The sequence below is a fragment of the Nicrophorus vespilloides genome, unplaced genomic scaffold, assembly GCF_001412225.1.
Source record: "Nicrophorus vespilloides isolate i.1.1-1 unplaced genomic scaffold, Nicve_v1.0, whole genome shotgun sequence".
Lineage (NCBI taxonomy): Eukaryota > Metazoa > Arthropoda > Insecta > Coleoptera > Silphidae > Nicrophorus > Nicrophorus vespilloides.
The window spans coordinates 14,219-41,384 of NW_017096228.1; the positions used below are offsets into that span (position 1 = coordinate 14,219).

The window sequence follows — 27,166 nt, forward strand, 5'->3', positions numbered from 1 at the left end:
ATTACAATTATACCATATTTTCGTTAAATTCAATTTCAAAACCTTATACATAACGTTAGACGATTATTTTCTTTCATTTGAAATCTTCACATATGTATTAACTAAATCCCATTGAAATATCTTAATAATTTACCACTTTATTTTGTAAATTCAAATAGAAAATCTTATATCTTTTAACTCTTTTTTACAATCGAAGGATGAAATCGGCGAAACGAATTTCAAATTATCATTTTTTTCGAATTTTGATGAATTGTGACTTAATTTGAACATAAATATTCAACCGAACACCGATTTTCTCCCAACAGCAACAAAAAACTTATATAAGTATATAGAAAAAAAACAAACAAAGTTCGAGCAAGATCTCCTATAATGATCTTTTATCGCACGGCCCAAATTAAACGCACGAAAACGTCAATAGTTTTGCAAATTATCAAACTTCTAATAAATTGCAAACAAAAGTAAATTCAAAATTAAATTATTAATGATTTGTAATTCGCTATTTTCAATGGAAATGAAATTTCTTTCAATTACAGTGAAAATAAAACTTTTAAAAACTAAAATTCTTGAAAATTGTTTTCAATTATAGTAAACTTTGCACTATTCATGAAACTCTGTATTTTCAATGGATTTGAATATTCTCGAAAGTTTTCCCCAAGAGGAAAACAAATAATCCAATCATGATGATATTCGATGCAAATGGGAAAAGAAAACGAAGCAAACAAAAAAAAATCTAAATAAAAGAGAAAGAGATTTTTCCACGCGCTCCGCTCAGTTTCTAAGTGCGGCATATATTAACCTTGCAAGAAGACCAATAATTATAATTTCCAACCGAAGAACAATAAATAGATTAGAGAAATAAAGAAAAAAACAGAAGCGCGTTCACATACTTTCTTCTCCTCTCGTGCAAAAATATTTATACTTTCTATCAATGTCAGTGAATCTCTGAACACGTTCTCACATTACCATCTAACAAACATCAACTTATGGGAACGAACGCATTTATTTACTTCACTAACTAATTCCCTCCTCCTTCTTCTACATTTCTCTCCCCGAATACTACACAAACAGCAGCAAGTTTCCTTTTTTACCTAATTAATCGCGAATCAGTTTCAAACGCGTCGGCATTCAATCCGAATTTCGCGAAAAATCGACCAACGAATTTGTGATTTCTGTTTGGTATGTAAAGAAACTTTTTAAGACCTTGCAAATAATATTCCTAAAAAATTGTTGTAAATTCAAAATCATCAATCAATTTAAAATTTTGATATGCGCAATCAAAGTGCAGGTAAATTGAAACTTGTAAACTTGTAAATGAAACGCAAATATTTTCTAATGCATCGTCGTTTTTTTTTGTTGTTGTTGTTGTTGCCAATTACCGCGTAATTCCGATTTGCATAATGCGAGAGCACTTAATTAAATTACGAATACTCGTGCAGGTCTCACTTGCCGCGCGTCGTAACGCCGTCCCATTCCTCCATTGCATTTGCATTTTATTTTCTTCTAGTCGTTCGCAATTTTCAAATTGATCCGATAATAATCCTCCCGTTGCGATCAAAGGCGAGACACGTAATTGATTGATAACCATCGTCTTCCATCGATTATTCAATATACATTTCCATTCATACCGCGTTGTTTACATCCTTATTAGTAATGAAGTGATCATCATTTTATTTTCACAGTTTTTTTCATCAAATAAATCAACAATTTATAAGTAGAGTTTTGCATTTTAGGTTTATGAAAGTTCACTTCAATTTAATTAAAATATTTCAATATGAATTATAATCATGTTGTGTCATTTTAGCACATTATCAAATATCGAGAAGCCGATGGAAAACATTAAAAAATCTTTTGTTTCTAATCCACAGATTGTTTAATCTGTTTTCCATGGCTTTCTCATTCAATCTGATTTACATTACAATTTTACCATATTTTCGTTAAATTCAATTTCAAAACCCTATACATAACGTTAGACGATTATTTTCTTTCATTTGAAATCTTCACATATGTATTAACTAAATCCCATTGAAATATCTTAATAATTTACCACTTTATTTTGAAAATTCAAATTGAAAATCTTATATATCTTTTAACACTTTTTTTTACAATCGAAGGATGAAATCGGCGAAACGAATTTCAAATTATCATTTTTTTCGAATTTTGATGAATTGTGACTTAACTTGAACATAAATATTCAACCGAACACCGATTTTCTCCCAACAGCAACAAAAAACTTATATAAGTATATAGAAAAAAAAAAAAACAAAGTTTGAGCAAGATTTTGTAATGTGAGGTAAGAAATGAAATAAAACCGAAACCATAAAGAATAAAATGAGTTTATTGTTGTAATCGAGAAGCGCGCGACGATTTCGACACGATTCGCTTTTTCAAATGAAGCGAATCCAATTGAATCATTCTTTTTATTCTGTCGTCGATTTAAATCTTTAAAAGAAATTGATTATTATACAAACTGAAAAGATGATTGAAAGATGTGTTTAATAAAAAAATAAATAGAATAATTCATTTAAAAGAAATTATTATTATTTGGTAATAATATATTTTCCCAAATATAGATTTTTAACATAATTTAATCTCAGTGAAACATAACGAAATTGAATTTATAAATTAACATTTATTGTTTGCGTTTGTATAATTACGTTAAGATTCAAATGATGAAAATAATATGGAATTAGAATCTATGTGATTATTCCATTTGAACTCAAGTATTTAAAAGAAATGTAGCGTTCATAAACAATAATTTAAAAATTTATCAAGCTAAAGTTTTCACAATCGAAATGTAGTAAAAAATCTTAACTAATTTGTGATTACATCTCATTCGTAGATTTGTAGGAGAGAAACAGAATTAATGCGTTAATAAACGTAGTTTAAATTAAGGATTTGTAGAATTGTTGTTGTATGAATAATTATATGTTTGTATATGTTTTGTGATTAAAGCTTTAGGGAATGCGTTCTGGTTTGGAAATGCTTCCATTTCTTTCTTAAACTTCGGCATTTGCTCATCCGAAAAATTAACATATAAATCTGGCGAGGAGAGTAAACGGCACTTAACGGCGAACGAACGAAAAATTCATCATCATCATCATCGAAAAGAAATGTAGGTTTATGATTTCCGCTCTCGTATGCTGATGATGATGAAGATGGTAATGATGATGTATGTGTGATTTGAGGATACACTCACCTTCTGGGTTTTGGTCTGAGGATCTCGTGGTTCGCATCGGTGATGCAAAGGGGGTTCAGCGGTCCGGAGAGGTGGTCAACCCCGGTCCAGTGGGGTTCGGGTGGGCCGTTCGGGGTTGACGACAGATCCCAATGGTCGTTGCAGGCGGAGGACGTAGAGGAGATCGTCGATGATGCACCTCCTCCGCCACCAGCAGAAGAGACGCCACCGCCGCCGCCGACGACGACGACGCCGTTCATTTGCTGGGCCATGGCACTTCTTGGTTGTTATCCTCCAGCAGTTGTCGGTCAGCAAGATTCATTATTCGGTGGCCCTCGGGGGCTCAAACTTTAACACGTACTCGCCACCGCTCGGCCACCGGTCACCATCGCCTCCTCGGAATTCCTCCTCCTCCCCTTTTTAATCCTCCTTCTTCTCCTATTTCTCTTCGTCTTCTCCTCTTCCTCTGTTTCTTCTCTTTAAAGAGATGGTAGTCCTGCTGCCGCCGCTGATGCACCACTTTTTATCCTTGATCCATGCGGATCATCTGCTGCTGCTGCTGCTGTCGACACTTACTACAATGTTGATGTTTATGCTGATGATGACGACGACGACGACGAGGACACTGTTCTTCGACCGCATACCGTCTCACGTCTCCTCCTCCTTCTTCTTCTTCTTCTCCGTCCTCTGTCTTCCTCTTCTTCTGTCAACGACGACGGGGCCCCCCGACACGATACCAGTTTGATTCTCTACTCCACCGTGCACCTTGCTCTTGGTCACATTTTAGTAAACAACAATAGCCATGGGCGCAGTTTTAGGGTCAAACCAGGTTACGCACGCTCTCGGATCGCCGCCTGCGAAGGTCTCCGAAGATCTTCCGTGGACCCGTAACACTGACCAGCACGCCTCTGGCTTTTTCAATCAAACAGGTTTCGTTTTACTATACACATACACATGCACACTCACTCACTCACTCACATACCACTTTGGTACGTCGAAAATCTCGAGACAATAGTTTTAAAGACACCACCACCACTGCCATCGAGCATCAGACCATTCGCGAATATTGAGCAATCCCAATACAAATTAACCTACTTCCATGACCTAAACCTAAAACCCAAAACTTTGTATTGACTTCACATCTCAATCAACATCTACAAGTTTCTCAGAAACACCTAAAAATTTCTCCGCATATTGACCAGAGAAAGAATAAATTAACTTAGCCTATTCCAAGAAAAATATTAGCTGAAATAAAAAACATACAGTTATCATAATTGTTCATTTAAATTTCTATAATATAAAAGAAGATAATCATTGTGTTTATTATTCAATTGTGAGATGTGATTATGATGAAATTAAATTTAAAAAAAAAACATGTTGAAATACAAAATTTCAAAATGAAATTCGAGAAGAAACAGATTATATAAGTTTTCAAAACAAATAATTACCGATTTAATTATTAAACCAGTTTCATCGTAAAACTATTTCACGTTTAACAGTGCAAGAAAAGAAAAAAAACTTGCGCATTCGAAGTGGAACGAATTTAAAGTTCGATGTTTTAAATTGATAATTAATCCGCTTTATTTCATGAAACGTTTTCAGTTATTTCTTGTTATGTTTAAGCAATGCAAGGATTACAACTAATTTCGCCGTGTAGTTTTCTGATGGCTTCCGGCAGATCCGGATATTGTGGATGTGGATTAAGATGCTCGATGCAGGAGGAGATTTGAAGGGAGCTTTAAAACTCGCGAAAGATTTTTCGAGCTGTTGCAAACACCTGACAAAGAAGTATCGGAAAAGTGCGGAACTTTAGTGTTGGATAAACAACAACAATCGACGCTCTTTAATAAACTTTGTTTCAATCAAATTTTTATAGTTTAAATAAGTGCATATGTTGTTGGGACGCAATATTAGATTCGTAAACTATATTAAACATATGGACTATGTAAGAATTTGTTAATTATTTTATGACTAATCAATTTGTTTGTTATTTTTGTGAGATAATATTTACTTTTAATGTTGAAAAATAATAATTTGATATTATTTATTATTAAATTAACTATAAGTAAATAAGTTAATTTAAAGTTAGCATTAAAGTATGTGGCGACATCTAATGTAAACTAGTAACATTGTAATTGTTATCATTGTTTTTGCTATTTATTTTTTACTTGTAAATACATTAAAATATTTTTCTCAAACTAAATTATAGCTCTCAATTAAGTAATTGTGATGTTTTCTGTGTAATTTAATGAAGGGAAATTAATATTTCCAGAGATTTTAATGCTTCGTTACCGACCTACAGAGAGCGCCATTACCGATACAGAGGCGAAACGTCAAATCGAGAATATCGGGTTAACCTCTTTCGTGTTCAGCTGTGACTGTAAACGGTAAGTTTATTTTCATTCTTCCCGAAATCCTGAAACATCCGCTCGAAATTAGGTAAAATCTTTACGAAATCATCAAATAAGTATCCTTCACACCGTTAACAATCAATACGTAAGAGAATTTTTGTCCGAATCCCGTAATTTTTTAACGAAATCCCATTTGTTGTTATCCTCCCAACATTTGAAGGTTATGTGCATTTGCCGTTGCCGTTTGTCGAACCTTTTAACTACATTCGTTGCACTTTAACGATCATTTCTTTTACGCTCTGTTTTCGTTTTAGGCAATAAAAATGGCTAAAGCTAAGGGAGAAAAGAAAGGCAAGTCCGCAATCAATGAAGTCGTTACCAGGGAATACACCGTGTGTATTAGCAAACATTTGAGCACCATCAGTTTCAAGAAGAAGGCCCCCCGTGCCATTAAGGTCATCAGGAAGTTCGCCATGAAGGCCATGGGAACCCCAGATGTCAGGATCGACACACGTTTGAACAAACAACTGTGGTCCAAGGGTGTCAGGTATGTTATTGTTTTCGTTCTGTACATTATATAGGGTTGCTTGAGTTGTGCTTTCACTTAGCAACAACTACTGCAATGTAAATCAATTTAAATTCATAGTAGTTTGAAATCAAACTATTTGTAAATTTGCATTACTCATGTGTATACATTCAATTTGTATTATACATTTGAATCTCATGTTAAACCCTACATTTACAGTTCTTAATCACTGTTTTATTGTGTGTGTGTTTGAATTGTTGGTGATAATCTTTTAAATCTTAATTAACTGTAAACATAAAGTTTGGGCCTGGAGTGATTTACGATAACAAATGCGTGTATACAAGTGTTGAATGTTTCAGCAATTTGCTACATATTTGTGTATCGAACAGAAGGCGCAAACAGGTCGACGTAGAGACACATTATTTTGTGCTACTGTCGATGTTTCTATAAACTTATGGGCTTCGTTATAAAAGCATCAGTAAATAGAAACGTCCATCAGTGACAAATCAAAATACGCATCAAGGAAACGACCGATGAACAACAGAACTTCACGTTTTGTTTATTCCAGACGTTTGTGACTATTTCAAAATTATTAATTATCTAAAATCATATTTAGTTCCTATTTGTTGTTTATTTTATTACTCAGCTTTTGCCCATAAACTATATTGTTTTCCTTTATTATTTCGATTCGCCAAGATTTCATTTCTATCTTTATTGAGCATTGAATTTTACGTACATCACGATCTGAGCATGAAATTGAAGGATTTTAATTCTTTTCATTTGATGTTATTTCTTTTAATGTTTGACAATTTTGCTTAATTCTGTATTTGTTTTAGGAACGTTCCCCGTCGCGTCAGGGTACGCCTTTCCCGCAGGAGGAACGACGACGAGGATTCCGTAAACAAGTTGTTCACCTGGGTAACATACGTACCAGTCGCATCTTTCAAGAACTTGTTGACCGAGAACGTCGATGTGACTCAAGAATAAAAGAAAAATATTAATAAAAAAAAACCTTTATATTTAGATATGATTTTAATTACCTCAATTTCCTCAATCCCATTGTTAAAATTGATGAAGCAGAAAGAAAATCACATAAACTAATCAAAGATTTTCAAATAATGTTGCATCACATGGTGAAGTAATGATAAAAAGCAGTATTATCTCATTGATAAAGTTATTCTGTATTTGAAGTTGCCTATGTGAATTGTATTCTTGGTGTCTGGCTGATTAGTGCTGAGAACATCCGCAGACCGGTCTTGCGTTAGCGTTTAGCATATGTCGTATATGCATCTACATATAAATCAGCTGTCATCGTAAGGAAGTGTTTGTTATTGTTGTGAAATATTGCCTAAAACAAATGTCGAGGATTATTCGATTCCCAATCCAATTCTAATTGTAGTCGAGAATACAGAAAAGATTCAGTAAATATGCTCAAATTCATTGTTTTTTTACTGCTCTGTTGTTTTTATGCTTGCTTTTTATCTTATCAGAATTTGCAAAGAAACGCATTTCAAATCAGTCTTGTTCTGTTCCTCAAGTTAAATGTTAGTTATTTTATAGAATGGAGGATAATTGTGAAGGATGCATGGAATTGTTCTCACAGGATGGGGTACTTCTCAAGCAGGCCCACAGCTATTACATACAATACTTCAATGAATCAGGTACACTGTACATAACCGAGTATGCAAACACCAAGGACAGATTTATTGAGTGGAAACCAAATTCTGTCACCGTCCACTCAGATAGTCATGACTCAGAATGGTCATTTGTGAATGCCATCTACAGAGGTGAACAAATGAGTCCACAACCTCCAGATTCAAAACCCAAATACATAAAATTGGATATGAATCAAGTGAGGAGTTTTAAAGTATCCAAAAAGAATGATACCATGACGTTCTTCGATGGCAAGGGTGAAATCCTCTGTCATTTCTTCTTCCAACATGGGAATTGCTTCAGCCTTTTTGCTGCACTCAAAGGGCTGCTGAAAACGACGGTCTCGAAACGCGACAAGAATATTCACATTATCGTCGACGAGACGCTGCAGCTGAACAAATCCTTCGCCACATTGGACCTGTTCCAGGACTCGCAGTCGGCCAGTATCGTGTGGGGTTTCGTTAGGAGCTTCCAGGAGAAACCGGTGGAGACGGCGTTTGGAGCCTTTGCGAAGATTGGAAATACCATTGGAAATAATTGTAAGGACGTGAGTGGTAACTAGGTGGAAGCTGAAGGATGTTTGTTGCAGTTATGCCCTCATCTTCGCCGCAGCCCATCGAGGAAGAAGTGATTACGAATGATGTCAAAGAGTATGAAAGAGGAGTTGAGTCAAGCGACGGAGCAAGTCCGAAAGACTACGAGATCATTCATTCGTCACCAGAATTACCTTCGCGGTTGCAGTACCCGCGAGGAAACCCACTGTCGTATGATCAGTGGACCGCATTGCAGGATTCAGAAGGTAGAATTGAGGATGTTGAGTATACAAAACTCCATATATTTCGTGGGGTAATTATTACTTTCCATAACATTTGTTTTTTTGCTCATGTGCTCAGAGATTCTTAATAACTTCTAATGCGGTACCCATGATTGAGAAAATTAAGAATTGCTGAAGCTGCGTCCATTAAGTCGTTCAAATATTTTGCTTTGTCGACAGGGAATCGCTCCATCGCTGCGAAAGGTAGTGTGGAAATACATGCTCGATTTCTATCCATGGAACAGCTCGAACGCCGATCGGAAGACGATCCTGGGGAAAAAGGAACAGGACTACTACGATATGAAGTTGCAGTGGAAGACACTGAAGCCATGGCAGTTACAGAACTTTGTGCAATTACGAGATCGCCTGAGTCTGGTGGAGAAGGACGTGACACGGACGGACAGGACCCTTCCATTCTACGCCGGAGATAATAACAAGAATCTGCAAGCAATGAGCGACATCCTGATGACCTACGTCATGCACAACTTCGATCTGGGCTATGTACAAGGAATGAGCGATCTGCTGTCGCCCATCCTCTATCTTCTCCAGAACGAGGTCGATGCGTTCTGGTGTTTTGCCGGATTCATGGAGCGAGTCGTGAGTAGACGCAGAATGCAGCGGAAAAGAAATTACAAAAGATCTGCGATTTGCAGTGCACGAACTTCGACGCGGATCAGGCTGGAATGAAGACGCAACTCTCCAACTTGTACATCCTGCTGAAGTTCTCCAATCCGACTTTGGCATCTTACCTGGACAACCAGGAATCCGGAAACATGTTCTTCTGCTTCCGGTGGTTGCTCGTGCTCTTCAAGCGCGAATTCGAACTGCATGACGTGTTCAGGCTATGGGAAGTGGTGTGGACCAATCATCCGTGCAACAATTTCCATCTGCTGATTTCCATTGCCATCTTGGAGAAGCAGCAGTCCGAGTTCATCGGTGAAGAAATGGGATTTAACGAAATTCTAAAGGTTTTTTTTTGATAGCAAATACCAATTAATGTTAGTAACGCTATCGTTTTGCAGCACGTCAATGATTTATCCGGCAAGTTGGATGTGAACGATATATTGGATAATGCCGAGGGATTGTATTATCAAATCCGGGAGTCTTCACAACTGACCAACGAGGTGAGACAAATCCTGGGACTGCCGCTGATCGCTGAAAGTTCGCCCAAAGATGATTCAACTGATAGCATCGAAAATGAATTGATGGCCAACGTGGACAAGGCATACGAAAACGGCCTGCACACTTCATATTTCTAGTTCTATGACCTCCATCCATCCTACACATATATAAACACGATCTAAATTTTAGATTTTATCAACTCCACTCATTTAATTTTCCTACAAACTAAAATAACAGCGAAGCTTTCTTTTTGCCTGTTTTTTTTTTAAGGATTTCAGATATTCCTCCATACATATTTTATTCTCCCAATTACTAAAACACGTATTTTACAGTTTGTTCGTAAGCTTAACCCGCTTGGATGATGACAGGAATGTAGACATTTTTACACTTTTAATTTCGTTTACTCATATTAAGAAGAAAAAAACCAATTATACTTGTTCAATTAAGACGTTTTAATAATAATAAATATATCTATTTTATGTACAAAATGTTAATTATTACTATTCGCGAAACAGCCGCAAATAGATGTCGCTTTCAAATGTTTAACCTGATATGCAACCTCAACAGCGTAACATATTTAATTCAAATTAGGTAAGTGATTTTTCTACACTTAAAACAGGAAAATGTTATTAAAATATAAGCAAATTTAATAAGATTATTTCATATTGCGATTAGAAAACAATTTTATTTGAAATTAACCTGTTTTTCTGTCAGTGTCATCGCTTTACAAAACTATTTATAAAGTATTTCAGGTATGCCGAAGAGCGGAAAAAACAGTTGCGGTATACGAATTTGAATAAAAAAGTTTAAGAAGTTAATGTTTATTTTAATGTGCAGATATCGGATGTAAAGATGAGGAGTTGAAGAGCGAGTTGCGACATGTGATCGAGCTGATGGGGCCAGAAACCCCTCAAATTACGAGCGCCATCGTCAACGAGGTCAGCGAAACGAAATTCGTATGTTGATTCGTATTTTAGAGCGGGAAATTGATTTTTATTTGTTTTCAGCTGAAGAATTTTCAGAATACGCATTCTCTGAATACGCCTCGCGATGTTTCCGAGATGTCTTCGTTTCCAACGGATAGCGTTGAGGTTTATTTGGAGCCGAAGCCTTGCCGATGCGTTTGCGATCTGAACGCTGAACAGGAGGTGATGAATCGGCAAGTTAAGGAGATGGGAAATAGCGCGCTGACGAAGATCTCCAGTTTCTTTAAGATGAAGAGCTCGACTAAGGAATGCGAGCGACCGATAGATTTGTATAGGATTAATATTTTGCAACCACCGGATGAAAGCAGTCCTCCCAAGAGGGTGATCTTTGATCGTCTGGAGGAAATGCCGAGGCCGTGTTGCACGAACGCAGCTACAAATACCAGCGTCTGTATGAGTCTGAAGAAACAGAAGATGTCCCAGAATAGTACTCCCGTGTATTGGAACAAGAGTGTGTACGGTAACTCTGGAATACCTCAGGATCGTTCCTGCGAGAGCAACTCGTTGACGAATATCCTGATGAAGCACAAGTCCCGGAATTCCCAGAAGCAAACGTTCTACAGCGAACTGAAGAAGGATCAACTGCCGCCGCACGTCGATAACATCAGAGACATGGCGCGCGTGGACGTGTACTATTTTGACCACGGAAACGCGGCGTACCTTTCTCTCATCCCCAAAGTTCCATCATGAATGTTGCCTCAGTTATTTTCAGACCACGGATTCTCCACCACTGATAATGACTGAGATCCTGGCAGAGAAGACTGAGCACTACACGACGCGCTTCTGGGCCGAGTTCTTCGGATCCATACACATCGGATTCTCCTTCCTCACGTCCTTCGTCCTACAATTCATCAGGTCGCGTACGTTTTCTGATTACGATCAATCAAGAAATAATCGAAATCGTTTGCAGATTCATTCTGTCCAGCTTGGTGAGACCGCTGACCGTCGGTTTAGCGCAACTGATCTCCGATTACTGCCTGAAACCGCTCCTCGCGACCCTCTTCAATGCCGTCCTTCAGCCACCCCTGATCTTCACCTACAACGTGGCCACTTCCGTGAGGGACATTTGCCAACCTCTGGCCGAGGGCATCGGGTTCTTTCTGCGGGAAATCGCGGCGCTGATCAGAGCCCTCAGGTGTTTCGAGTACCGAAAAGACACGAATCTTTGCAGCAACTGCAAGCAACCTCCAACTGCCACTTCCACCGTCGAATCCGACCTCTCCAAGGCATCTGCTGATAAGTAAAAAAAATAACATACCATTTTATATTTACATGTTTATATACTACGCTATAACTATAATAAAATATATACGACTTATAACAATCTCCAAAAATCATCAGAAGTGAATTGATGACACACATTCAATGGATGGAAAAGAAAGTGATGTATGAATGGGAAGAGCTGTTAACACAGAAACCACACTTAATTGTAATTCGTTCAAATTAAAATCGGTTCGAGTCGATGTTTTGAAAGTGGACGCGCGCTTTATAATTGCTTTTATTTCTTTTTTTAGTGCGAACAACAATATTTAGGTCATTGCTATTTCAATTATATTTCGTTCTCGATTATTTTCCTTTTTGTTCTTTTTACATGAACCTTTCAATCGCATCTATGCATTTGTTGCATGCGGCAGCATCCGCATTTTCTATATAATTAAAACGATTTGCTCATTATATTTTTATATCGTTTTTTATAGACGCGAAATTTCCGGACGGTGAGTAACTACACGACCTCACCAATCATCCGAATACCAAACACACACACAACTGCACATTTGCAATTCATGTCCCGAATTCCGGCCTGAAAATAGAACACAATACTCGAAAGTGTGATCTTGGACTTTTCCGTCGACAACAATGATATAAAAAAATAAATAAAAAATAACCGCGGTGATTGTTCGCTCGTAATTTATGGATTCGCATTATATAACATCCTTCGGTGGAGGTCCTTTTTCGACGGTTCATTTTTATTTTATTTCTATTTCGAGTACTTCGCGTCGCTGTGTTTTCGCGCTTTTCGAGGCCGATTCGGGGATTTTTTTTTTTTTCGCTCAAGGTTGAGGAGTCGCGACTTGTGTTTTCCGTCGCTTCGTTCGGTGATAAGAAGGAACGCACTCACAACATTGATAAAGTATTACACACATAATATAAGTAAAATAATTATCATTTCGGTATCATCATTGAGTCATGCAGGTGTTTTGCATTTCGCGTTTTCTTCCGTACGATTCTATATGTAAAACACCTGCACTAGAATATAATATACACTCACACAAACAAACGAAGAATATTTAAGTTTCGCAACATTTCCGTTATTTGATTTTTTTTTGATAACATTTTTTCAAGCAATTGTCTTCAAATTACTTAATCGTTCATTCTCACATCATAAAAATAATAGTCCGTTGTTTTATTATTATTAAATCAGAGGTTGCATGATATTTTAACTTACATTCATTGCCTTGAAGTAATTTTTTTTGTTGTTAAATCAGTTTGTAAATTTACATGACTTTTGAAAACTTTTATTTTTTTTATATATAAATTTAAATATTACATCCGCCTGAATCGAATCGTGATTGTTAACGAATCTCGAGATGTACACGTGCCTTTAATTTTCCAGTGCATACTTAACGTAATAACTCAAAAAATATGCATTTCTAATGGAAACTTTTCATAATACAGAATCTGTTTTTTTTTGTAGTCGTATATTTAAATGATTTAACTACAATGAAATAATTGACTAAAAATTTATTAGAAACATCTTAAAATGTGATATCAAAGAAACTGCATTTCTTGTTTTATTGTTGACGTTGTTGCAGGATAAGTTCAGTTTTTATTAATTCAAGGTTTGATTAGCTTAAAAAAAGGACTAAAGTTCATGGACGTGTTTTAAATTTTTTGTTTTGTTTTGAGTTTATAGAATGTACTTTATATGAATCCATTGTTTTCGTATTTATTTTGCAGACGGACGGTGATAAGAAAGTTTACGTACAAAATTAATGGAATGTACGTGTTCTTTCATTACGATGATAATTATTGAAATGCAATTACCACCGTAATCTGTTCGCGATACCATATGTTTTATACATGTTAAACTTCTTAGAAACGCTATTCAATTGTTTAATTACGGATTGCGCTTGTTACGAGGCCAACTTTACTTTTGGGAAGTTTCGTTGTTCAACTCTTGGATTTTCTCAATTTCTCAACTGTTAAAATGACCAATTGAAGAAAAAAAAAAAAACTAAATGAATTTCCTTAAGCAAGTATTTAATTTTATTTTCAATTTCTTAAATACGTGTAATGTTTGGGTGAAAATTAAAGAAAATAAGTTTGATATTTGACTGTTGTCGTTTTGAAAAATTGTAATTTAAGTTACTTTTCAATTTCTCGCAATAGATTAATGTAAGTAATGTTTGGTACAAAATGGAATAAAATTGGAGAATTTGGAATTTAAAAAAAATATGTTTGAAATTATAGATTTTAAGTGTTAAAATGTCGATTTGTAAAAATGTAATAACTAAAATTTTCTTAATTAAATATACAAATTTCTTTTCAATTTCTTATAATACGATAATATAAGTAACGTTTGGTAGAAAATTGAATAAAATTGGAGAATAAGGAGTTTCTGAAAAATTAGTTTGAAGTAACGTGTTAGAACTTAATAGATAGTTCAGTAAATTGTATTTTAAGGATAAATTTATGAAGAGTATTATACATTTTTTTTTAACAGAGAATATGTAAAGTGTAATGAATTTGTGGTACCGTAATGCGTTTTGCTTTAGACGAAGATAGGATTTAATTGAGCGAATCTGAAAATGAGAGATGAAAGGAGAGGAGGAGAGTGTGTGTATCGCAACGGGAGATTGAAGCTGAGCTGAGAGCAGCGAGAGGAAGGTGTGTGTTGCCCATGTACGTGTCGGATGGGTGGGCAGAGTCGGAGAGTTTAATGCACGGATGGACAACGATCCGCGGGCGAAATTTAGGGAGGCGAACGAAGCATGATGACCATACGCGCGCGTCTCGACTTCCATCCGCCGTTTACATAAGTGATTAAGGCTGTTGGAGCCGCGCACACCACTGGCCGAAGGTGGGGAAGGTCAACTAGTTGTAATGCACATGGTTTCCCGATGATGGGCTCTCTTCATTTCAATTCAAATACAGATCGCGACCGTTCATAAACAATAATTCCATAAATCGCGGCCGAAACGAACGAAGAATACTGCTGTTTGGAAGAGGCCAGTGCAGACGACGACATGCCAAGCACGAAGATCATCTGAACATCCAGAAGAGAAAGAGACGAGAATTTTATTTATATTTTGGCGAAATCAAACGAAACCGAAAACTAATTCGAATTGCAAACAACGACGGAAAAAAAAATACACATCACTGTACATCCGACCAAGGTAAGCGCGTCCAATAACTGCCGGAAACGCGGTTATTTTCGCAAAGAAGAAAGCGCCGCAAATAACAACACACACAAAAAAAAAGTCCGGAAGCAATTTTCTCCACACAAGCGATCGTTTGATTGATGAAAAGTTTTTATTTTTTTGTTATTTGGAAAACCGCGCGCGCTCTTTATTTACTATAATCAACAGCAGCAACATCGTTTTTTTTTTGTTGTTAGCCGCGAGGTTACGTCAATAGATAACCGCGAGGTTCTGCGTTTCAGTGAGATGAAGTTCCTGCTGCTGCTCGGACTGTGCTGCTGGATCCAAGCGATCCGCTGCCAAATTTCCTTCCCCGAAGATGATTTCACCACGTCCATCTACGATGTCTACATGAAGCACAGGGAGACGGCTCACCTGGACACGAGCATAGCCCGCGGCGTTCTCAATCTTACCCTCGAGTTGGCCAAAGTCGTCCCATTGGAATCCGAGTATATGGGACTCGATAATGTTGTCTTCTCGCCGCTGAACATTGCAGGTGAATTTAGCAATTGATCTTATTATAATGTATAATTAATTCATTTAAAATAAAAAACAGAGGTCCTTGCCGATGTTCTTCTGGGAGCAAACGGGAAGACGCACGAAGAACTCGCGCAAGTGTTGGGATTCGATGGGACGAGGAACGGGCAGATGTTGCACGAAAAGTTCGGACTTCTGCTGAGGCGCATCTCGAGCGTTTCTCAGCTGGGATACGGGGAGGACGTGAAATTGGCTTCTGCCATCTTCCTGCAGAAAGACTACCCGATTCGGCCGCAGTATAAGAGCGCCAGCGAGCGCATCTACTCCAGCGAGGTGACCGCCGTTGATTTCAAGAATGGCAGGAAAGAGGCGAAGAAGTTGATCGACAATTGGGTCTCGGAGAAGACGGGCGGAAAGATCAAGGACATCCTCGAAGAAGTTCCACCCTCCGACACCGAGATCATCATTGCCGGCGCACTCTATTTCAAAGCCGTTTGGGAACATCCGTTCTTCTCCACCAAAAGGTAAAAAATATTTTGCTTTTCTATTTCACTTTTATTGCATCAAATTAAGCAAAATGTTCATAAAACTCAGATATTAAATCAAATATTCAAAAACCAATTGTTTCAAATACAAATGGAAATTACAGTATAATTGAAAAATCCATAATACTGATGTTGCTTTGAAAAATATTTATAAAGTATTCGTCAATAATGAAAGAAGTATATCACGTTTTTGTTGCTTTTCAAAACCAATCGTTTCGTCCTCGAAAATATTATCAATCAAACTAAATTTAAAACTATATTGATAATAGTGAATTAATCTAAGAAGAAATGTATCATGTAATTAAATACTATTGTTTTGGCCTCGAAAATGTTATCAATGTTGAGGAATATTTAAAATTTTATATCATTCTGTCTTAGCGTAGTGGTTTTGATCTGCTGAAATTGCGACCTCGAAATGATTATCTAAATTATGTATTCCAATGATGGAAATGCGAATTTGTTATTGAATAGGATTTTCTATGTCATAAGAAATGTGGAATTTTGTGGTTGATGTTGGGATTTCTTTTCTTTTCGTATGAACATTTTTGTTGTGCCAAAAGAATGTTTTAATTTTTGTACATATCGATGTTGCCGATATGAAAATTTAAAGTTTTGAGAAGTTTGCAATTATTCTAATAAATGTTTTATTTGTTTTCGACGCAAGGCGGCCGTTTTACACGGATGGAGCGAAATCGAAGAGCACGAAGATGGTGGAAATGATGTCGAACGGCGGGAAGTTTCCGTACTACAAGGATATGATTCTAAACTGCGAGATTCTGGGATTCCCGTATCTGGGCAACAAGTCGACGATGTACGTGGTGAAGCCGATCGATTCCAGCAAGGAGAAGCTGCAGGCGCTTCAGCAGAGGTTAACTCCAGAAGACGTGGAGCGAATGGTCTCGAACACCAAGTACCAGACGTCGGTGCTGCAATTCCCCAAGATGAAGTTGACGTCGACGCTGAATCTGCGTGAAGCTCTCGCGAAACTCGGATCTTCGACGCTTTTCCATCCTCTGGAGGCGGATCTGAGCTTGATTTCACCTGGAAAAGACCAGAAGCTGGACGCGGGCCGCAGCCTGGATATGAATCTGGACGACGTGAGGAAAACGTTGGGTCCCAACGACAATCCGCATCTGTACGCCGACAAAGTTCTGCACAAGGTCTACATGGATATAACGGAGACGGGAACGGAGGCTGCCGCAGCCACCTCCGTCAGTCTCTCCAGAGGTGGCGACATCATCACCTTCCGCGTGGACGTACCCTTCCTGTTCTTCATCTGGAACCACGAGACTGGTTTGGTACTCTTCTGGGGCGCCGTCTACACACCCACGCCCAACTTCTGAGTCCCAACCATTCCTGACGCACTGTTGTTGTGATAATTTACGCGGAACAAAGACTATTTTTCTCTCCTTAACAATTATTTTTATTTTGTATCGGTGCGGCGAATGAGGCCGATGTCTTATTTTTATTTTATTGAAAATACATTTTTTTTTTTAAATAATCGTCTCGTTAAATTATTAATACTACTACAAATACGCAAAAGAATTGTTTGTTTTAGTATTCCAATAAGATATGTTCATTCCTTTTGTGGAACTAATCAATTGCTAATCGATGACCTTCACCTGAACCGCGTTCATCTCTTCTTTAAGGTTTAGTGTTAGCATGCGGGGCACATCCGTCGCACGCTTCTTGATTGAGCAAAGTTTGAATAAAACAATAACAACAATCGATGTGCGTTACGAATAACGTGTGCATCGGAACTGTGTCATGCAACTTTCAGTTTCGAGCAACTATTGCGCTCATCATAATTTCTAATTGATTAAAGTAAAAAAAAAGAACAAAACAAAAACTGGAAATTACAGTCGATTGATTCGTTTTAATAAGTTAAATAATACAATCAAGTATGCTGAACTATTCAATTTTTATTACGCGCAATAATATAATGATAATTTATGTTTCACGATTATAATCAAATTGGCAATGTTTTGTCTTAGAAATGTCAAAAGACTTCCTTTAGAAATTGATGACGTTGATGTATATTGATTTTAATATTTGATTGCCCTGAACAATTTTTCATATGGAACGACATTTTTAACATCAAACTTTGATCGTCTATTTCGGAGCCTCCCGAATTACTAGAAAGGGCTTTCATCTCTGAAATTAGTACAAAATGAACTTTATGTCAAGGGCTGTCACTCTCTTTAATGATTTTGTTTCAGAAATTTTTGACGTTTATCAAAAATATACAAAATGATTAAATTTTGATTTTTAAATAAATTCTTATATTTTTACAATCATGATGTTAATTATATGCTATTTATATGTTTCTATTGCAGCATTCCAATTGAAATATATTGCTTAACATTGCGTCGTCGTTATCGGTTTTGGTAATTTGGGTTATTGACAGATGTCAGTTTTTGTTACTCATTCAAATGAATAGTCATTTGTTTAAAGTTTGCTTGTTTTTTTTACTGAATTAACGTTGTCAATAAGTTGTCATAATTGTAATTTTTGCAATATTTTTTTTATAAGGCCGTCGCGTCTATTGAAGAATTATAAATTATTCTATTCTATGAGTTTAAACTGCGTAACATTGTTTTCTTTATTATAATACAAAATACATGTTTGATATTAATCTAGTAACAAAATTACAAAATACATTATTGTTGAGTTAAAAAACAATAAGTTTTAAAGTAATTCATGAACTACTTTAAGTAGATGTTTTCCGTAAAATTTAAATTAATGTTTTAATCCTGAGTGTTATTAAGATTTGGAGATTTTTTATTAATAGATTTTATAAAGAATTAGTTGATCTTTCTGATAAATGTAAAATATCTGAAAATGAAAGAACGAAATTTCAGTATATACAACACACACAACATGAACCGAGGAATTATTGGAAATGCAGGTAATAGAAATTTGAAAGGTGCAAAACTATTACGAAGAGAACAGGTACGTGTGATAAGATCTTCGGATTAGCATATAATCCTAAGTATGGATTATTAATAATATGTAGACACAGATTAAACAGCTAATGATTATGATTTGGATAAGAAAGAAAAAAACCATAATGGGTTTAGGAACAGAAGAAAACAAGGAATCATCAGTGGATCTCTCAATAATCGAGATTATACCAGGGTTTCTTAAACTGTGAACCGCGACACCCCCGAGACTGTGTTACAGGGGTGCCGCAAAATTTGTAAAAAACTACTATTAATATAAAATTCACCCTGAGATAGACCAATGTTTTGATTTAGAAAAATTCTGATATATTAAGGGAGTCGGAAACCGAAAAAGTTTGGGAATATGAAAACTATGATTTTGTATAACTTTCATGGATTTTGTTTATTGGGGGGATGAAATAACTGGAAATTTTATGGTTTAAGGAAAAGAATTTTCCGTAAAGCAACAATTGAAGGATTTACCTGCTAAAGGGATTAGCACAGACGTGGGAAAGTTGACGCCAATAAAACTTTTGAATTTAACAAATCCTGGAAAGTGAAGAATCCAATTTAAATTGACTATAATTAAGAAAAACAGAGTTCTTTATATAATTTACATTGTATATTATTAATAAAATGTATATTTGTTTATGTTTTTTAGTAATATTTAGGTTTTCAGTTGCGATAACATTTTCCTATATTGCGAATAATTAGTATAAAACAGATTAATATGTACCTCGTTCTATAGAATCCTAATACTAATTCTTTACACAAATCTAGTCAATGCAAATTACATAAATAATTACAAACAAAAGTACGAAAGAAAACATGAATTGTTGCAAAACTTATTGTTTTTAAGCCACCTACAATTTGTAATTTTATTAAAAAAAAATAGATTTTGTATAATAATAATAAAAAAAAGAAACAATATTTATTGCAATCATTATAAAAATTATTTAATTCAATTGTTAGTTTGTTTAAAAAAAAACATTTGAATTTTTAACGGTTTTCTTGGACGTTCATATTATGAAATTGTTGACGTTGTTACTAATGTCGCAAGATGGCGCCACCATCGACAAATCTTTATTATATCTTATAAGCATTTTTTGAACATATTATCGAGCGTATTAATTGCTACAAATTTGAAAATACGAATTAATGATGATGTAATAATAATTGCAATAACGAATCGTGTATATTAAATATTGTTTCACATTATCTTTTCAAATGTTTCCAAGGTGGCGCTTGCGTCGCCGGCGTTTGTATTTAGTTTGGCTGACGTCCGTAAATGCGTCAGTGCTTCACATTTCAGAGCCGATCTGTAACGAACAACGTTGTGTCCTGTGTGTTGAATTGTCCGTTGTGATTTGAAAAAAAAAATACATTTTAAGAGTCGTGTCGTGTCGTGTGTTTCTTTATTTTTAGTGAACAAATTCATAGGCAAAGGTAAGAAGATGTAATTACATTAAAACATTCGTCTGTTCATGTTTCTCGATAAACGGTCTTTGTAAAAACCAAAAGGGTTTTGATGACAATTGGATAAAATTAGCACTTGTTGATCAAAAGCATTCTCAGTTTTACGTGAAATGCAAGAGAAATCATTCACTTTTGTCGTAAGATATATTAATATTATGAAAAGGAAAACTTTTAAAGCTTTCTAGCACTTCTTCAATCATAAAAAAAACATTTTACCTGATCCTTTTTCATATTGTTAAAAATACATCTAGCTTCAATTCACATTAGTTGCTGCCAACAGTTTAAATCATCGAAAGATAAAATTAATGATGCAACTTAAAATTTAACAATTAAATGTATTTATTTATTTTTTTGCTAGATGGAGCCTTGGCAACAGACGTTGATTGATGATATTCATCAAATTACAACAAGCAATGTTCAAGCTTGGGGTAGTATTATACAAAAGCTGGGCATTGGTGAGACATGCCTAAAAGAGTGGACTTCCACATTCAAAGAAGAGATCCAAGATGTTATGGGCGCAATTGTGGAAGAAGTCGCAAATAAGCAATTATGTCTGATTGAAGACATAGAGAAACTCTTAAAGCAATCCGAATTGCTTTGCAAACAGTTGAGTGTACAGATGCCAGCTTTTGGCGTAGAAAATCTAGGACTTTACAATGACAAACAAGCGCTGGAAGATCAGGTGAAAGAACTTAAAGATAAAGTTGATTTGAGGATGAAAGAGATCAACGAATTGATAAGGAGAGAAGTTGAAGTATGCAAAAGCTTGGGCAGGAAGGCCGTTAAGATATCAGATTGCCCATTGCCATCATCTGAGTCCATTGAAAAATACACATTAAAGATTGAGGCCCTGGAGAATGAAAAGTACTTAAGAGATGAGAAATTTACAACGTTAAAACAGGAAATCCAACAGTTAGCTTTAGAGCTACAGTTTAAACCCAGTATTGAATTTGAAAGGCAAATTTTATCTGCAAATGACGTAGATTTTATAGTTAGCGACGTCAATATGAAGATGTTGGAGGATTTTCATATCTCCATGGTAAATCAGGTAGAAACTGTTAAAGCTGAGGTCTGCGCTCTCAGGGAGAAAATTAAATCTCTCTGGGAAATTCTCGATGAGGATTTACAGGACTGCGATGTTTTCCTCCGAAGGTATCCTGGAAATACGTTGGATACCTTGGAAGGTCTAAAGCTTGAAGTAAAACGTTGCGAGGATCTGAAAAAAGCGAATATCGAAGTTTTCATCAAGAAAATGCGTGCCGAAATTATTGATCTCTGGAATAAATGTTGTTTGACTGAAGAAGAAAGAACATACTTTGATTCTTTCTATGATGATTTGTTTACTGAAGATCTGTTGACACTGCATGACATAGAAATTTGTAAACTGAAGAAGGAGTATGAAAATAATAAGTAAGTTATTAAATACGCATTAAATTGCATTACAATTATTTTAATATTTGTTTTTTTTTTGCAGGGAGTTATATGAAATGCTCCAATTGAGAGAAGACTTGTGGTCAAAATTGTTGGAACTGGAGGAAAGGGCGAATGCACCAAATAGATACAAGAATCGCGGTGGACAGCTTTTAAAGGAGGAGAAAGAAAGAAACACTCTATCTAAAAGGATTCCAAAAATTGAGGAGAAGTTGTACGTTCTCGTTGAAAATTATCAAACTCAAGTTGGAAAACCATTTTCATATTGGGGTGAAACAATTGATTCGGTCATAAAAAAATCCTATGAAACCAGGCAACAAGATAAAAAATTGAAATTGAGCGCGAGAAAGCAGCAGAGGGTTTTAACTGTGACTCCAGGAAAGTCTACAATGTGCGTTGCAGGAACCAGCACAATGGCAACGCCTAATATTCTGAAAGCTACCCCGCTTAGAAACGATAATCGCTCGAACAGAAAAGGAGGACTGGCCACTCCATTGTTCTCAAATAGGAAGAAATCTGCCGACAAAATAAAGCGTAAGTTTTCCATCAATACCACCGAAATTATTCAATTTGATTAATATGATTGCTCACGTTTTCTCCTTCAGATATGAAATCTGCTCCGCCTAAAATACAGCTCAACGGAATGGGTATTACTAAGTTGCGTTACTCAAGTGAAAAGAAGAAGCGAGTTGATAGAATCCGCCGCTTATCTAAATTAATTGAAGTGCAGAAAAAGAAGAATGCGGATTTGGATTACAACAGTTTTGAGGTAAGTTTTAACCGTCTGCAAAGTTTGCGAATCAATATTATTTGTTGTACTTGTGAATAAGTGTGGTTTGGTATCGTTATTTAATATTTGTTGCAGGGCTTAGTGCCAATTGCAGAAACAACTATTGACCTTGTTGATTCTTAAAATTGGTCAGTACACTCTGCACGCCTTATTTAATTGCTAGCAGTTGTTTTTTTTTTCTTCAATCTTCCAAATTTTTACTAACGCATCAATTTACTTTCTATTCAATTGCAGAAAGGTATGACTAGTTCCTGTCGCAGCACGATATTCGCTAACGATTGCAGCGATACGCCTGCATTGGCAGTACCTCTGATTGAAACTCCACGAAAAGCCGATTTTGCTACCACACCCCGTCGCACGCCCAGGCAGAAGGACATGCCGGCATCGAGTAAACTAACGGCGGCTCCAGGTTTAAAAATTATATTTTAAAATAATCAAATGTTCAAATACAAAACGTTAATTTGCAATATTATTTATTTATAATTTCGTAAAGGCAGTATTTTTTTATTTTTTTTGATATATAAATAATAATAGTTTCCATTACATATATATGCTTTTGTATTTACTTTGCTGGCGATGTGTACTTTCTATATTTTATTATATGTGATAATTCATAAGAAAAATATGTAAAATACATTTTATATTAATAACATAAGGATGCACTCCTTTGTTACAGTGTTAATTGTTCTCATTTTTGTCTATGTGTATAAATTATATTTTTTTTTTGTAAATTTATATAACAAATATTAATATTAATAATAAGTTTAATGTAATAAATTTATGTAAGTAGCTCTAAAATCAATGTTTATTATACAGTGCAAGGATTAAATTTCCTAAACCTAACATAAAATGCATAAAACCTTTTTCGGGTTTCCTAATTATTAATCATATTAAGCTCAGCTTTTCATGATCTCAGCGATAAAGACGACTAGATTATCCTAAATATGAGATTAAGTCGCATTCCATAACTGCTATATATATATAATTATAAATTAAGCAAATTTTTCAGTTTCATTTCTAAGAAATATATATAATTATATAATATAGTTAGGAAATAAGTATAAAAATAATAAATGAAAAATATAAGTAATTTAACGATTACGTTTCTTATTGACTTAAGCGTTTATGAAGGGCGGCCTGAAGTTGGTTCGATCCTCAAAAAAAAAACAACAAAAATTTGTTAGGGCTGAAAAAGGGCCAAAAGTGATTTATAGTAATTGATATAAATCTCTTTGATTCCCAAAAACCAACAAAATTGTGGTGGTAGAAATAGGGAAGAGCTTTATAAATAAATTGATATAAATCTCTTTATATTTAAAAAATGTGTCATAGTATAAGCTGAAAAAGGGCCAAAAGTGATTTATAGTAATTGATATAAATCTCTTTATAATTAAAAAAATAATTATTTAACAAACAATACATTTTATTAACATTTATTTATGACCAATAAAGTAATTTACTTATCATTTTATAAAAAGTTTATAAAAGCTTATACATTCAAATAAGTAATGATGGCAACACTGAATAATCTAATTGATAACTAATTTCACTTCCTTGTAGCTCAATTCCACATGACATATTAAGGTTAGATTTAAATCAAAATAAGTCTGGTTGTCGGCAAGTAAATTTTGTAGGATAAATTAGAATAATGGATGAATTCGATTTGCCGGACGATCTGAAAGATGTCGAAGTCATCTATTTGCAAGAAGGCGAAGAAATCGAGGGAATGGAAGACGACGATGATTTTGATGTACCTGATGAGATAGAAGAAGAGGAGGAAGAAGAAGCAGATGTTATAGATTTATCGAAAGTCTCCTTTTCCATGCACAGAAACTCTGTATTCTCCGGAGAGTTGAGCTCTGATGGTAAATTGGCTATAACTGGTGGTGAAGATGATATGGCCTACGTTTGGGATACATCAACAGCAGAACTTTTGTTTGAATGTACTGGACATAAAGATTCAGTTACACATGTCGGCTTTAATTACAATGATGAATTAGTCGTTACTGGAGATATGGGAGGTATGTATGTTGAACTTTATTAGTTTAATGTATTTTTTTACAAATTACTTTTGTTTCAGGTTTAATACAGGTGTGGAGTGTCAAAGAGAAAAAGTTGATTTGGTGCTACGAGGGTGATGATTTGGAATGGTTGGTGTGGCATCAATTGACGAATATTGTTATCGGAGGAACTCAATCTGGGGATGTTTACGTATTTAAAGTACCCTCCGGCGATTGCAAAGTGTTGCCCTCGCACGGATATCCATCGAATTGTGGGAAAATATTACCGGACGGCAAGAAACTCGCCGTCGGCTATGGAGATGGTTCCGTGAAATTGTGGGACATCAAAACTTGCACGACCATTTGGAACTGCTCCGAACAAGATATGTCCGACGTTACCGCACTTGAGATTAACGATGATGGATCGTTCTTGATCGCGTGCCCTTCTGCAAAGGTTATTAAGATAGTTGATGGTAAATGTTTGTGCACCATAGTGGACAAGGTAGAAGACGAAATAGAAACTGCTGTTTTCAATACGCAATTGGGCGTTGTGGCCACCGGAAGTTTAAAAGGGCAGCTATGTGTATGGGACTTGGGAAGGCAAGTTATGAGGCATCAAGCGAGAGTCGAATGTTCAGTTACGGTGATGAAATTTAGAAACGATGGGAAATTGTTGATCGGAGCCACAGATGGTGCAATATACATTTGCGATGCTCGGAGCGGTCTGTTGTCTGAGACTCTGACCGGTCACAAACAGGGTATCCTGAGCGTATGCTTGTGTAAGGACGGGAAAACCATTCTCAGTACTTCCGATGACGGCACCGCCAAGATTTTTAATATGAAGACTGATTAAGGACAAAAAGTTTCTTCACGATATTTAAAAAATATATATATATATATTATTGAAGTTCAACTTTTTTAATGTTTTTTGGATATTTATAATAAAAAAAAAAACATATTTACTAATGTTATTACAATTTTTTATATATTCATTCAAAAACAAAAGTTTATATCGCGTCAATTATTATACATTATAGGCACAGTGTTTTTATATACGATCTAATTGTCTACATTCAATATTGGATTTATAATCTATTATACATGTGAATATATACGGAAACTAGTGTTAGTTTATCATATTAATAACTGCTATATTATAATGTTTAAACTAATTGATTGTTTTTTTTTTTGATTAAATCTATATAAATAAATATATTTAAACAATTTTTATCATCTTCGTTAATAAATCTGAACTTAAACATTTATGACACATTTTTTCAAATCTTAAAAAGACGATATTTAGAACGTTGTTAAGAAAATTTACAGATGAATGAAAACAATATAACAGTAGTGGCCAAAACGTGGCTCGCGAGCCGCATGCGGCTCTTCAACAGTCTTGGCAAGTTGAGCCACAACAAAACACAAATTTATACCAAAAAGTTTAGGTACGTCTGTTGCTGCAAAAAGTCTGGCTATCACTGTAATACAGATATTTATATTTTCTATAATGATGAGTAGAAGTTTTAAACGTAAATTTTTAAAGATAAGGTAAAGTAGTTTTCCTAATAATATAAAATGTCGCTAATAGACACACTTCAATACCAGTACTAATTAAAAAAACGAAGAGATCCAAATCTAATCGAGATTATCGTTTAGACATTGAATATTTAAATACTCTGCACGAGTTAAGTGACTATATTTAAATTACTTACAATATTTAGAGCTTTCGGAATAAAATATTTACAGTGAAGAAATTAACCTTACTTTGTATTGACTTTAAAATATAACTAAGTTATTAATAGTGTTTTTGTGCAGCCGAAAATGTTAACGCCACATTAAGACCGATTATCCAAACGCTAAAAGATGAGAACGCTAAGAATAAATGTGGTGAGATTTGATGCATAAAATATCATGTTTGTTATAACTGAGAGGTCAATTAATCTAACTGTATTGATGTTGGAATATAGTGAAAACTAGTAAACTTACAGGAAACTACTTGAATAATTATATATCAATAATTAGAAATAAAATAATTAAACTGCTGAAGAGTGCTAATTAAACTAAATATTATACATCAAATAATGTGTGTAGAATATACGTAAAATTTTTGATAATTTTAATGGAATTTATATCAATTTTATTATATAAAGCCTTTAAAATCTGATAATGGAAAAGGTCAGTTCTTTAAAATAAAAAGAAGTTAAATGACAATAACAAAATGCGTCTTTGCAACCACACATAAAGACGCGATTATAATGTAAGTGTTGACTCAACACGCAGTTCACAGCGTATTGAGCGCTGAGATTATGAGTTTTGAAATAGTAATTTCTGGACAATGAAAGCACAATAGTGGCCGAAAATTACCGTAATCATAAAAAAAAAATGTTCATATTATAGAACGGTTCGGTGAATTCCAAGCTACTTGTTTATAAGAATTAGAAAATTCAATTAAAACAG

The 27,166-nt window shown here is 35.2% G+C and overlaps 6 protein-coding genes across 10 annotated transcripts; all 6 read left to right on the forward strand.

Annotated features, from left to right (window-relative positions):
- Positions 1 to 5,461: 5,461 nt before the first annotated feature.
- LOC108556357 (60S ribosomal protein L31) lies at positions 5,462 to 7,075 on the forward strand. Its single transcript, XM_017912434.1, has 3 exons — positions 5,462 to 5,562; positions 5,841 to 6,073; positions 6,889 to 7,075. The coding sequence occupies exons 2-3, from the start codon at positions 5,850 to 5,852 to the stop codon at positions 7,037 to 7,039; spliced, it is 375 nt and encodes a 124-aa protein (XP_017767923.1). The 5' UTR covers positions 5,462 to 5,562; positions 5,841 to 5,849; the 3' UTR covers positions 7,040 to 7,075.
- Positions 7,076 to 7,307: 232 nt separating this feature from the next.
- On the forward strand, positions 7,308 to 10,129 carry LOC108556360 (TBC1 domain family member 15). 2 transcript variants are annotated; one of them, XM_017912440.1, is made up of 6 exons: positions 7,308 to 7,473; positions 7,602 to 8,244; positions 8,295 to 8,551; positions 8,700 to 9,116; positions 9,173 to 9,487; positions 9,542 to 10,129. In XM_017912440.1, the coding sequence occupies exons 2-6, from the start codon at positions 7,614 to 7,616 to the stop codon at positions 9,776 to 9,778; spliced, it is 1,857 nt and encodes a 618-aa protein (XP_017767929.1). In that variant the 5' UTR covers positions 7,308 to 7,473; positions 7,602 to 7,613; the 3' UTR covers positions 9,779 to 10,129. The 2 variants fall into 2 exon arrangements, with proteins under 2 accessions (XP_017767929.1, XP_017767928.1); XM_017912439.1 differs by having other exon boundaries at positions 7,613 to 8,244.
- A 266-nt stretch (positions 10,130 to 10,395) lies between these two features.
- On the forward strand, positions 10,396 to 11,882 carry LOC108556344. Its single transcript, XM_017912418.1, has 5 exons — positions 10,396 to 10,423; positions 10,479 to 10,597; positions 10,649 to 11,283; positions 11,330 to 11,482; positions 11,538 to 11,882. The coding sequence occupies exons 1-5, from the start codon at positions 10,396 to 10,398 to the stop codon at positions 11,869 to 11,871; spliced, it is 1,269 nt and encodes a 422-aa protein (XP_017767907.1). The 3' UTR covers positions 11,872 to 11,882.
- Positions 11,883 to 14,707: 2,825 nt separating this feature from the next.
- Positions 14,708 to 17,567, forward strand: LOC108556359 (leukocyte elastase inhibitor A-like). 2 transcript variants are annotated; one of them, XM_017912438.1, is made up of 4 exons: positions 14,708 to 15,024; positions 15,246 to 15,544; positions 15,605 to 16,049; positions 16,735 to 17,567. In XM_017912438.1, exons 2-4 carry the CDS (start codon positions 15,295 to 15,297, stop codon positions 17,411 to 17,413), a joined length of 1,374 nt encoding a protein of 457 aa, XP_017767927.1. In that variant the 5' UTR covers positions 14,708 to 15,024; positions 15,246 to 15,294; the 3' UTR covers positions 17,414 to 17,567. The 2 variants fall into 2 exon arrangements, with proteins under 2 accessions (XP_017767927.1, XP_017767926.1); XM_017912437.1 differs by having other exon boundaries at positions 14,726 to 15,024; positions 15,291 to 15,544.
- A 2,756-nt stretch (positions 17,568 to 20,323) lies between these two features.
- On the forward strand, positions 20,324 to 23,191 carry LOC108556351 (protein regulator of cytokinesis 1-like). Of its 2 annotated transcripts, XM_017912429.1 has the most exons (6): positions 20,324 to 20,458; positions 20,847 to 21,898; positions 21,963 to 22,453; positions 22,525 to 22,688; positions 22,785 to 22,837; positions 22,944 to 23,025. In XM_017912429.1, exons 2-5 carry the CDS (start codon positions 20,847 to 20,849, stop codon positions 22,830 to 22,832), a joined length of 1,755 nt encoding a protein of 584 aa, XP_017767918.1. In that variant the 5' UTR covers positions 20,324 to 20,458; the 3' UTR covers positions 22,833 to 22,837; positions 22,944 to 23,025. The 2 variants fall into 2 exon arrangements, with proteins under 2 accessions (XP_017767918.1, XP_017767917.1); XM_017912428.1 differs by lacking the exon at positions 22,785 to 22,837 and having other exon boundaries at positions 22,944 to 23,191.
- A 1,060-nt stretch (positions 23,192 to 24,251) lies between these two features.
- Positions 24,252 to 25,627, forward strand: LOC108556348 (angio-associated migratory cell protein). Of its 2 annotated transcripts, XM_017912424.1 has the most exons (3): positions 24,252 to 24,293; positions 24,344 to 24,730; positions 24,790 to 25,627. In XM_017912424.1, exons 2-3 carry the CDS (start codon positions 24,358 to 24,360, stop codon positions 25,560 to 25,562), a joined length of 1,146 nt encoding a protein of 381 aa, XP_017767913.1. In that variant the 5' UTR covers positions 24,252 to 24,293; positions 24,344 to 24,357; the 3' UTR covers positions 25,563 to 25,627. The 2 variants fall into 2 exon arrangements, with proteins under 2 accessions (XP_017767913.1, XP_017767911.1); XM_017912422.1 differs by having other exon boundaries at positions 24,265 to 24,730.
- Positions 25,628 to 27,166: the final 1,539 nt, after the last annotated feature.